Source organism: Schistocerca piceifrons, chromosome 1 (assembly GCF_021461385.2).
Source record: "Schistocerca piceifrons isolate TAMUIC-IGC-003096 chromosome 1, iqSchPice1.1, whole genome shotgun sequence".
Classification (NCBI taxonomy): domain Eukaryota; kingdom Metazoa; phylum Arthropoda; class Insecta; order Orthoptera; family Acrididae; genus Schistocerca; species Schistocerca piceifrons.
In genome coordinates this window covers 1004310922-1004323654 of record NC_060138.1, presented here as the reverse complement: position 1 = coordinate 1004323654, position 12733 = coordinate 1004310922, and the positions used below count along the sequence as shown (strand labels likewise).

The 12733-nt window shown below is 40.8% G+C and overlaps 1 protein-coding gene across 1 annotated transcript in view; it reads right to left on the bottom strand.

Moving 5' to 3' along the window:
- LOC124777124 (frequenin-1) overlaps positions 1–12733 on the bottom strand; it is a 270021-nt gene that overhangs the window by 72147 nt on the left and 185141 nt on the right. The window contains exon 2 of the mRNA XM_047252414.1: positions 3139–3163. Coding sequence (XP_047108370.1) covers positions 3139–3163 — 25 coding nt within the window. The remainder of the gene's footprint in view (positions 1–3138; positions 3164–12733) is intronic.

Genomic DNA, 12733 nt, shown 5'->3' with positions numbered 1-12733 from the left:
TCCACCAGCGGAGGGATACTGTTTAAAGTAACCGATCAACAGAAACATAGACGTCGTCAAAATAAATGAATTAGATGCGGCAATGCTAAAATTGAACAGGAAAGCAATACGAAGAGACGAAATAAATGCCGAATTGTATAAATACGGAGGCCTTTCACTGAAGGGAAGTATGCCATACTAAATTAACCTATGATTGGCTGCAGGTAAGGTACTTGACTAGCGCAACCTATCTCAAATTTTTCCATATTCAAGAGAGGCGACAGATGGAACGCAACCAACTACAGAGGAATTAACCTCCATAACAAGGGCTACAGAATCTACTGCTCTGTCTTGAATAATTTAAGCTTACCTCTGATGCAATTTTGCATCAAGAACGAATACGTTTTAGGAAAGTACGATCAAGTGGGTAGCCCACTCTCACCGGTGGTAGCGAATTTGTACATGGAGAACTTCGAGGAGGAAGCCCTGTCGTCATCCGTATGGTAACCTACTTGCTTTTTCAGTTACGTGGACGACACGTTCGTCATCTGGCCACATGGTATGGATAAACTCCTTGACTTCCTTACACATCTAAACTCCATACACCCCAACATCAAATTCACTATGGAGACTGAAACGGAGGGTAAATTACCTTTCCTTGACGTCTTGGTGAAGAAAAGGGCTGACGGCACCCTAGGTCATGGGGTATATCGGAAGACAACGCACACTAATCTGTATTTGCACGCAGACAGCTGCCACCACCCTTCACAGAGGAATGGGGTACTTAAAAGTCTAGTACATAGGGCGCGCACTATCTCTGACGCAGAGAGTCTACCCCAGGAATTGGAACATCTGAGAACTGTATTTCGAAAAAATGGGTACTCAGAGTGGCAGATTCAACGTGCTCTCCGCCCAACCACTGCAGCACAACCTGTTGAGATGGATGAAGTCACGAGGGAGGAGGTAGGCACTGCATTTATTCCATACACAGGCGCACTCTCGGGGAAAATCGCCCGCATTCTGAAGAAACACCGGGTCGGAACTGTGTTTTGTCCTCCAAATAAAACTCGTGCACTGGTGGGGAGCGCCAAAGATGACCTCGGTTTGAGGAAGGCCGGCGTGTACCAGATTCCGTGTCAATGTGGCAAGTCGTATATTGGTCAGACGACGCGTACCGTCGAGGATCGATGCCGTGAACACCAGAGGCACACTCTACTGATGTATCCGAGCAAGTAGGCGGTCGCTGAATATTGTTTGTCGGAAAATCACGCCATGGAGTATGACCGCACGAGGATTCTGGTACAGACGTCGAGATACTGGGACAGCGTTGTTAGAGAGGCCATCGAAATTCGCACCAATGACGACCTCATAAACCGTGACTGTGGCTATAATCTTAGCAAGGCTTGGGAACCAGCGATTGGGTCAATAAAGAGTAAATCGAGCAAACGTATAGTTGTGACGACCACGGCGGACAGAGCCATCACACCGACGTCATCTCAGACGCCGTCGCAATCTGTTCCACCGCGCGACCGTGGCGCGGGGCGCGGACGGCGGAGGGAGCGCGCCGCGGGCGGAGGGTATTTAAATCGGCCGCCGCCGCGACCGAACCCAGTTCCCTCTGAGCAGCCATAGCGTACGGATCTCCGTGCCGGCACGTTCACAGGAGCTCAGTCCGTCAGTTCACCTGATGATGGCGACATGTATGATCGCCGAAATATTGTGCCCGTTGGACACTATAGACCGGCAGCACACCCGTGGATATTTTGATGATCTAATAATAATTCAAGTAAATGAAGGTAATCTTCAAAGAGCTATTGATCATCCTAATTTGTTGGGTTCTAAATATAATTTGAGTGTCTCCACTCACAAAACAAAGGTTAAGACACTCAAGGGAAAATCGCTTATAAGATCCGAAATTATTATAATAAGTAATGTAATACTGGAACAGGTAAACCACTTTAAGTATTTCAGCTCTTAGATGCGACGAAATTTCGACAGTGAAACGCATAACAAGATTCGGAAATTTAACACAGTCTTTGAAACAGAAGTAAACTAGTAAGAAACCCTCGAAAGAGACGCAGATGAAGTTTAAAAGTCATAGCAGTGCCTACTAGTCTTCACAGATCTCAGATCTAAGTTCCCAAGCAGAAGAACAAGAGCAATAAAAAGCCGTACGAAATCATTTTTCACTGTAGTGTTAAAGAGTGCCTCAGAGAGGACTGGTTCAGAAATTAAGACATTAGATATGAATTGCAAGTTGATTCAATTAAAAAATACATCCAAACGACAACACATGGTGGGAGAAAGTACACAACCATGAAAATAACACCCGAACAAATTCTTGAGTATAAAACTAGAGAGATAAGAGAGTAGGTTCAGGTGAAATCAACTTTCATGAAGGAAGAAGAAACAAAGAAGATATTCTCCGTTACAGCTTTTGGACTTGCAAAGGTTTTTTCTTCCATACTTTGTGCCTTAATTTTGCAGTCTGTTATTGATGTGATGTCTAGGAACATGGAACGTTGGAGTCATCAAATGGCTTTGAGCAATATGGGACTTAACAGCTATGGTCATCAGTCCCCTAGAACTTAGAAATACTTAAACCTAACTAACCTAAGGACATCACACAACACCCAGTCATTACGAGGCAGAGAAAATCCCTGACCCCGCCGGGAATCGAACCTGGGAACCCGGACGTTGGAGTCATCATTTGTGAATGTTGTGCATATACGTTATAAATATTGCACGTTAACTGTGACTGTTACTATGCAATGTAATAATCGCCAATGTTACTCGAGTTTGCACATACTAAAATGCTAGCAACAAGAATTCCACTTATTAACATCATTTTCAACTGCATCAACAGCTAGAAGAATAGGTATCAATACACAGGCCCTTGAAGATTGATGTTAAACTTCAGGAGTCTGATATTATCCATTATGAAAGTCTTAAAGAAAACTTATAACTTACTGCTGTTGTTTTCGTTCAATTTCTTGTAAAGTTGTTGTGCTGCATCCACATTTCTAAACATGTATCTTTACCATAATAGAAACCTCTACGTCTTACAAGAATAATTCATGTATTTCGTCGCCTACGCCACATAAAGCCAAATATTACTAGCCGATAATTTGTAAATGTCAGTTTACATGCAACACTTACCATTGTCGAACCTCCTTCTCGGAAACTGTAAGAGAATAAATATACATTAATTATTGTTGTCAGACACTGTTGATAACAGAAAATTATTCTAAGAGGGAAAAACGCATTTGAATGTTGAAATTATTTAACTTCATATTTACCGCTGGAAGGTCGAATTACATTAACTTGAGACACCGAGAGTTATTTTAGATATGAATTTATTATTTTATAGTTATGAGGAAAAGTTTGGAATGTGACCAATAAATATTAAACTGTAAGATGTACAGAACAAAAGAATCACCAGACATTCATGCCAACTGCTGCAAAGCATATACATAAAATTCTAGTATTTAGGGCATTATTTCTAGTTGTTTATTAGATCATTTTACCGTTTTGATCAGGCCAGCTTAACACAACACTAAAATGTAATTTAAGCTGAACGTGTTCCTTCATATACCGTAGTTTTAGTTTCATAAGGATAGTATATGCTACTAATTTATTTGTACGTAATAGAAAATGAGTTAGCTGCTAGAACCGAAAAGATTGCAACTCTATTTATACACTTAAAAAGCGTCAAAGTTTCACGACGGAGAGTGATAACAAATACTCAGATCAGCATCAGGTATCACATTGTAATTTAGAGCAGCTTATACGACAATAATACAACTATGACGCCAAATAGGATAAAGCCATTTTCTGTCGCTACTGTCAAGTATTGAAATTAATTGCGTTGTCGGTAATAAAATGTAGGAAACACTGTTAACCTTCGTGACTTGACGTGTTAGCTGTCCCAAGAGGATGTGTTTTCGTTGTGCTACACATTTCACGTCGTTTGTATGAGATATACTGAATCTCATTTCACCTTTGGCGTGCTAGTGTAGAAGTGGAAACAAAATCTGATAATTTGCAAAATATGTACAGTTCGCTAGTTTATATACTTAAATATATGTACATAAGCCGAACCCAAGATTAGAATCACGTGCGGTATATGCGATCATGTGGAACACTTAGGTACAAAATATCGACATGAAATTTAAACGTGTTTTATGTGTTGATGTTATTTACACTTGTACAGGTGTGATGATGTATTTTGTAGAACTCAACTGTCTATTTCATGTATAGCCTGTGCTTTTCTCGATCGTGATACAGTGCATGGTATTACAGCGTTAAATGCAAACTTTACGTGTGCTTTTCAGAAACTTTGGTTACAGTATCCTGGTTCACAACCAACGGTTCCTAGTTTCATTATATATTTACGTGAAAAAGGTATATTTCTGAAAAATTTCTGACACTTGCAAACATCTTCGTAAACTAAGAGTGTTTTCCATAGTCTATTTCGTAATAAACCAGTGTCTAAAATCTTCATATCACTAACCAGTGCACACTGTAGACGCACTGAGTACACTATAAATACCACCTGACATGAAGACCACATTGATACTCCGCCACCATTTTACATTCCTCGTGTTTCCCATTTGTCTGCTTGAAAAATGGAGTCAGTATTCCTTCATAATGAAGCAGATGTTAAGCTGGGGAAATGAAAGAGTGTTAGTTATCGATCGTAGATCTTGAACATACCGTGTTCCAGTAACATAACTAAATTGTAAAAGTATGTTATAGAATGTGGGGGCTTTATTACTACCTTACGCCATATTTCGCCAACCTTAGTTAGTGTAAATAAGAAATTGTCTGCTGTACTTGTAGAACACGTTTAAGAGATAATGTTTCAAGTGTATTTGTAAAGAAGTTTACTATAAATTTTAAGTTCATTACATAGTTTACAGTTTGATTCCCTGATAAAAATCCTGTGGCGAGTATTTCATATATTTTTCTTGTTAATGGAATGAGACGAAATTTTACTGTATGGTAATGTAACAATTACTTTCGTCACACACCTCATGGTGGGTATGACATTATACATAGAGATTAGATGTTTACTGGAACTCATGGTTATAGGACATGGTTTTCCCGTGTGAATATGTAGACGTAGTCTAATAACGGAGCTGCAGCACAAAGTGGGAATTCACAAGGGGCCAACTGTGAAACCGCGAGCGACGGTGGGAGCAGGCAGACAGGCGCCAGCATGCAGCCCGCAGCACACGGCCTTTGTGGCTTCAGACGGCACCCACAGGGCGCTGTCTGGCGCCGCCTCCAGCAGCTAAGACTACCCGTCAGACAGAGGGCGCTGTCCCAGCCACCGCGTTTCCAGAGACCGCTGTTGAATGTGCACGTCTGTCTGCAAAGTCCTCCTGAGGCATACATGCTCCCGTGCTGATGTACAACGTGTGTAGTTGTGATACAGATCTAATGGAAATAACATTTTCGCTCAAGTATCTGATAATTTAACTTATGACTTAAATGGTCTGCTATTACACCAGTATGACTACCAATTATCCCTTTAATATATCCAGTAGTTATTGGAGTTAGCGTATCAGGTCGTTGTGCAGGCAAATTCAAGTAGCATTCCAAAGACAGTGACGTCAAACATGTTCTTCGTATGGCTTCCACAAACCAAACAAATGTAGATTTTGCTCAACTAGCTTAAATTTACCATTTTCGAAAAAGGCACGTTTTAAGTGGTAATGAGAATTTCAATAAGTGGTAACTCACGGACCCACAGATATCCGTGTATTACCTCATTTTAGCTCGTGCAAGAGCTTCAATTTACGCGCGCAACGGCCTGCTTGACTGACGTCAGTTATACTGAAATCGGAAACGGTCCAATGTATCGAATTTTTTTCTTAACAGTTATTTCCCAGCCCAGCTAATCCTGCAGTGCTCTTACGAGCTTTTCAGACTGTTTCTGAGCACCCTGATTTATTTATTACGACTATAGTTACAATTCATTTAAAGGAAAAATCACATATTATCAAAAGTAAATTTTGCTTGATGATTTGGAATAATCCAAATTTCAAGAACAAGAAATTAAAATTTTTGAGAGCAGTAACTACCACGATTAACCTTAACGAAATACTGCCTCTTCATTTTCACACATTGGATATCAAGTTCAATTACACCTTCCACAGGCAACTCCTCCTTTATTCCAAAATCGGAAACGTTATCTTTTCATCCTATCTTCTCCCAACTATATTCCACCGGAATGAGAGCACGACTATGCCAAATCCAACACTCACATACACAGTTCAGTAATCACAATCTCCGCTTGTTAAGTTGCAACCTGCATCGCACGTGCAGCGCACCCCTCCCCCCTCCTCCTGTAATAATTGGGAACGGCTAACTGCTTATTAAGTCTGAGTTTTTGCTGTTCACATGCACAAATCGAAGGGACTAATCACAGCGATGTCAACACAACAGAAAAGCATGTAATGGGAATTACAGTGCGTTTGTAAATTGAAATCGGGGAAACTGCAGCAAAATGTACACAGAATTACAGAAGAAATGATTTTCTCTTTTAAGTTACAGCTGTAAAATATTATGTTAGAAATGATCATCAGCCAACCTTAGCATACAGACAGAAAAACGTGACAGAGCAATTTAATTTGAAATAGGTGTAAATTGCGGCTATCGAAATAAACAATGCTTCTTTACAACAGTGATACATTTTCAACTTATAGGCCTCAAGATATATCCAAGATTTTACTGTACGCGTCATGCCCTTCCTCCTCGCGATACTTCCGCTAGGCAGTCGGCGGAATTATTATGATCATTGTTTCTGGATTTGATCTTTAATTTTATATACCACTACCAGACAATTTGTGTCATGACTTCAGCACGACTCAGTAGCCTGAAGATGTTCTACGAACGGTACCGGACGTAACACAATAACTATGCAATAAAACAGTTGGGGTTATTTTCATCAGTCATTAGCATAACTCCAGTGTGACGTAGAGCGATGAAACTCACATATCTGAGAAACATGAGTCCTGTAAAATTTAGTACATTGGAATCCGTCCGCTTGATTGTAGAACTTGTTATATGGCTTTGCTTCCTGTGATTGATGCAGTTAAGGAACTTTAACATGTTAATGTTTAAAGATCTGATTATACTGCAGTTAATAAAATAAATACAAAACACTGAATTGTGTATACGGAACTGTTACTTGGATTCAACAAAAAAGGTCCACATTTGAGTTTATCTTCTAGGAGATTACTGATATTATCAGAACCACAGTGTGTTTAGCTTTTCCACTAAAATAAATGTAGCTTCCATTATTGTCTATTTGGAGAATATTCAAACAACGTTGTCTTGTAATTTTTCAAATAACTAAAAAATTTCGCTTATGTTAGTAAACGTTGTCATGTATTTCTCTGTCAGCACTGGTAGGTGCTATTGTGCTGTCGTTAACGAAGAGCTGGATTTCAGGTGAAGAATCTCTCTACGGTACTTACCTGTTTACTTCCACGCGCTATCCCTTCGATTAATCCCTATACAGAATAAGAAAACAACAAAATCGGAAGCGGCATATTTTGCGCGAAATATTGATCTTTGCTTTATCGGGAAAGATAAGTTTAAACTTCACGTGGAATGTAATATTTGGGCAAATTTAGATGCAAAACATTCTCTCAGGCGAACAATGCGCCCTCTTTCAAAACCACTGATTTGGCGGGACGGTTTGCACTTACGTCTGCGTGGCATCCTGCACGTCTGCTAAAGACACACTGATCCATTACCTTCGGCTTATAGCGACAACAAGAGTCACAGGTACATGTTACCGGTGTGCAGTGCTGCGCCGCGATAGCAGCGTTAACGTTGAACCCGCGGGCTGACATGGTTCAAATGCTAATCATCTCTGCAGAACATATTAATGTTCACGTCCTGTGAATATAAACGTCCTACCTCTAATCGTTCAAGGTACTCTGCTTTTTCTGAACTTGAGTGTATTTACAAGTACTATCCCATTTTACAGTAGCAGGCTAGCGGGCATAGAAATATTAACTGTTCTGATGTCAGACTGTACCCAAGATGAGAGACGTTGACAAATGGAACATCGATTTGAGGTGCCACTATAGGTACAGTATCTGATGTTAGTGGTTCCCGAAATGTTGAAGGACGTTCACATACAGGGATTCTGGTGCCCTTGCTATTCGAGTGATAACGTTGCTCTGCAATATGCCACCAGTCAGGTCCTTTGCTTGTGGACAGCTATTATGGCCTATTGTAAATGAAGTAATTACGAATATCAAAAGCAACATCGAAGCTATTTTACATTAGGTGTTAATTATGCAATAGATACCCTAGGCCAAACGCTGCCGAAGCCATGTTGGGGTTATTACGAGTAAACGTGGTGTTTTGTGCTGTGACCTCTCGCCATATATGAAGGTCTCGTCTATTCGAATGTCTCCAGTTAAGGTACGTAACGCATTCAGCAAAAGCCGAAGACTCCTGGAGTAAAACCATATTCTGGTATCATTCTCGTGTCTGCTTGGTAAGTATGCGTAAGCGCAACAATTTTATTTCAAGTAGTTGTTGTTGTTGTGGTCTTCAGTCCTGAGACTGGTTTGATGCAGCTCTCCATGCTACTCTATCCTGTGCAAGCTTTTTCATCTCCCCGTACCTACTGCAACCTACATCCTTCTGAATCTGCTTAGTGTATTCATCTCTTGGTCTCCCTCTACGATTTTTACCCTCCACGCTGCCCTCCAATACTAAATTGGTGATCCCTTGATGCCTCAGAACATGTCCTACCAACCGATCCCTTCTTCTGGTCAAGTTGTGCCACAAACTTCTCTTCTCCCCAATCCTATTCAATACTTCCTCATTAGTTATGTGATCTACCCATCTAATCTTCAGCATTCTTCTGTAGCACCACATTTCGAAAGCTTCTATTCTCTTCTTGTCCAAACTATTTATCGTCCATGTTTCACTTCCATACATGGCTACACTCCATACGAATACTTTCAGAAATGACTTCCTGACACTTAAATCAATACTGGATGTTAACAAATTTCTCTTCTTCAGAAACGCTTTCCTTGCCATTGCCAGCCTACATTTTATATCCTCTCTACTTCGACCATCATCAGTTATTTTGCTCCCCAAATAGCAAAACTCCTTTACTACTTTAAGTGCCTCATTTCCTAACCTAATTCCCTCAGCATCACCCGACTTAATTAGACTACATTCCATTATCCTTGTTTTGCTTTTGTTGATGTTCATCTTATATCCTCCTTTCAAGACACTGTCCATTCCATTCAACTGCTCTTCCAAGTCCCAAGTCCTTCGCTGTCTCTGACAGAATTACAATGTCATCGGCGAACCTCAAAGTTTTTATTTCTTCTCCATGAATTTTAATACCTACTCCGAATTTTTCTTTTGTTTCCTTTACTGCTTGCTCAATATACAGATTGAACAACATCGGGGAGAGGCTACAACCCTGTCTTACTCCCTTCCCAACCACTGCTTCCCTTTCATGTCCCTCGACTCTTATAACTGCCATCTGGTTTCTGTACAAATTGTAAATAGCCTTTCGCTCCCTGTATTTTACCCCTGCCACCTTTAGAATTTGAAAGAGAGTATTCCAGTCAACATTGTCAAAAGCTTTCTCTAAGTCTACAAATGCTAGAAACGTAGGTTTGCCTTTCCTTAATCTTTCTTCTAAGATAAGTCGTAAGGTCAGTATTGCCTCACGTGTTCCAGTGTTTCTACGGAATCCAAACTGATCTTCCCCAAGGTTGGCTTCTACTAGTTTTTCCATTCGTCTGTAAAGAATTCGCGTTAATATTTTGCAGCTGTGACTTATTAAACTGATAGTTCGGTAATTTTCACGTATGTCTACACCTGCTTTCTTTGGGATTGGAATTATTATATTCTTCTTGAAGTCTGAGGGTATTTCGCCTGTTTCATACATCTTGCTCACCAGATGGTAGAGTTTTGTCAGGACTGGCTCTCCCACGGCCGTCAGTAGTTCCAATGGAATATTGTCTACTCCGGGGGCCTTGTTTCGACTCAGGTCTTTCAGTGCTCTGTCAAACTCTTCACGCAGTATCATATCTCCCATTTCATCTTCATCTACATCCTCTTCCATTTCCATAATATTGTCCTCAAGTACATCGCCCTTATATAGACCCTCCATATACTCCTTCCACCTTTCTGCTTTCCCTTCTTTGCCTAGAACTGGGTTTCCATCTGAGCTCTTGATATTCATACAAGTCGTTCTCTTATCTCCAAAGGTCTCTTTAATTTTCCTGTAGGCAGTATCCATCCTACCCCTAGTGAGATACGCCTCCACATCCTTACATTTGTCCTCTAGCCATCCCTGCTTAGCCATTTTGCACTTCCTGTCGATCTCATTTTTGAGACGTTTGTATTCCTTTTTCCCTGTTTCACTTACTGCATTTTTATATTTTCTCCTTTCATCAATTAAATTCAATATTTCTTCTGTTACCCAAGGATTTCTACTAGCCCTCGTCTTTATACCTACTTGGTCCTCTGCTGCCTTCACTACTTCATCCCTCAGAGCTACCCATTCTTCTTCTACTATATTTCTTTCCCCCATTCCTGTCAGTTGTTCCCTTATGCTCTCCCAGAAACTCTGTACAACTTCTGGTTTAGTCAGTTTATCCAGGTCCCATCTCCTTAAATTCCCACCTTTTTGCAGTTTCTTCAGTATTAATCTACAGTTCATAACCAATAGATTGCGGTCAGAGTTCACATCTGCCCCTGGAAATGTCTTACAATTTAAAACCTGGTTCCTAAATCTCTGTCTTACCATTGTATAATCTATCTGATATCTTTTAGCATCTCCAGGGTTCTTCCATGTATACAACCTTCTTTCATGATTCTTAAACCAAGTGTTAGTTATGATTATGTTGTGCTCTGTGCAAAATTCTACCAGGCGGCTTCCTCTTTCATTTCTGTCCCCCAATCCATATTCACCTACTATGTTTCCTTCTCTCCCTTTTCCTACACTCGAATTCCAGTCACCCATGACTATTAAATTTTCTTCTCCCTTCACAATCTGAATAATTTCTTTTATTTCATCATACATTTCTTCAATTTCTTCGTCATCTGCAGAGCTAGTTGGCATATAAACTTGTACTACTGTAGTAGGTGTGGGCTTCGTATCTATCTTGGCCACAATAATGCGTTCACTATGCTGTTTGTAGTAGCTTACCTGCGTACCTATTTTCCTATTCATTATTAAACCTACTCCTGCGTTACCCCTATTTGATTTTGTGTTTATAACCCTGTAGTCACCTGACCAGAAGTCTTGTTCCTCCTCCCATCGAACTTCACTAATTCCCACTATATCTAACTTCAACCTATCCATTTCCCTTTTTAAATCTTCTAACCTACCTGCCCGATTAAGGGATCTGACATTCCACGCTCCGATCCGTAGAACGCCAGTTTTCTTTCTCCTGATAACGACATCCTCTTGAGTAGTCCCCGCCCGGAGATCCGAATGGGGGACTATTTTACCTCCGGAATATTTTACCCAAGAGGACGCCATCATCATGTAATCATACAGTAAAGCTGCATGCCCTCGGGAAAAATTACGGCTGTAGTTTCCCCTTGCTTTCAGCCGTTCGCAGTACCAGCACAGCAAGGCCGTTTTGGTTATTGTTACAAGGCCAGATCAGTCAATCATCCAGACTGTTGCCCTTGCAACTACTGAAAAGGCTGATGCCCCTCTTCAGGAACCACACGTTTGTCTGGCCTCTCAACAGATACCCCTCCGTTGTGGTTGCACCTACGGTACGGCTATCTGTATCGCTGAGGCACGCAAGCCTCCCCACCAACGGCAAGGTCCATGGTTCATGGGGGGAAGTATTTCAAGTTACGGAACACATATTGTCGAAACTAAACTTTTGTTGTATCACGTATTTTCAGCCAGTTTCAGGTGTCATTTATAAATTGATAGATGTCATCCTATGCGACCATGAGTCATCATAATGTGATATGTTGCAGCAGCAGAGCCAATGTTTTGATCATACTATTAATAAACAGTAAGCAACCCTTACTTCTTCTTGTAGTAACACTGAGATAAACCCAGATAAATCACTCTCTTAGGTTGCATCAGGATATCTTCAGATATCCCTAATTATATTCATCGCTACATTTTCGTCTTCATATCATCGATTGGATAATTTTTTTATCGAAGTCGCTGACTAATGCACTTGCGAACGTGACAATAGTAAACAATATACTGCTGATACACAGCAACCAACGGTGATGTTGCTTTCTGGCTGGACCCAATGTAAAATGTAAACTTTCACGGCCGGAAATATCATGTCCATTATAATTATCCGGGCTGTTATGCCGTGGTCGGTTGATGGACCTTCCATCAAGCTACGGACCCCCTTGAAGATGTCTCCCGCAGTCGGAGACGAAACGTTGGGAATCACCACAGAATTCATCAACCGACCACGGCATAACAGCCCGGATAATTATAATGGACAGGACCCAATGTGTTCAAGCACATCACTTGAGGCTGCCGCAGTTTAAGAGCAGCTGAACGTTTCAATAAAGAACAGTGTGACGTGAGAGGGAACGAGGACGAATATCTACTTTCTTTTGACGTCAATTTCAACAGAGACTGACACTGGATTCTGCCTGGTGTTGCTCATTGACCTTCGTTGTCAATTTGTCCTTGATTGTAAGCGAGGGGTTTGACAATACATGTATAAAGTACGTAAGTCAACAGTCAATGTAAAACTCA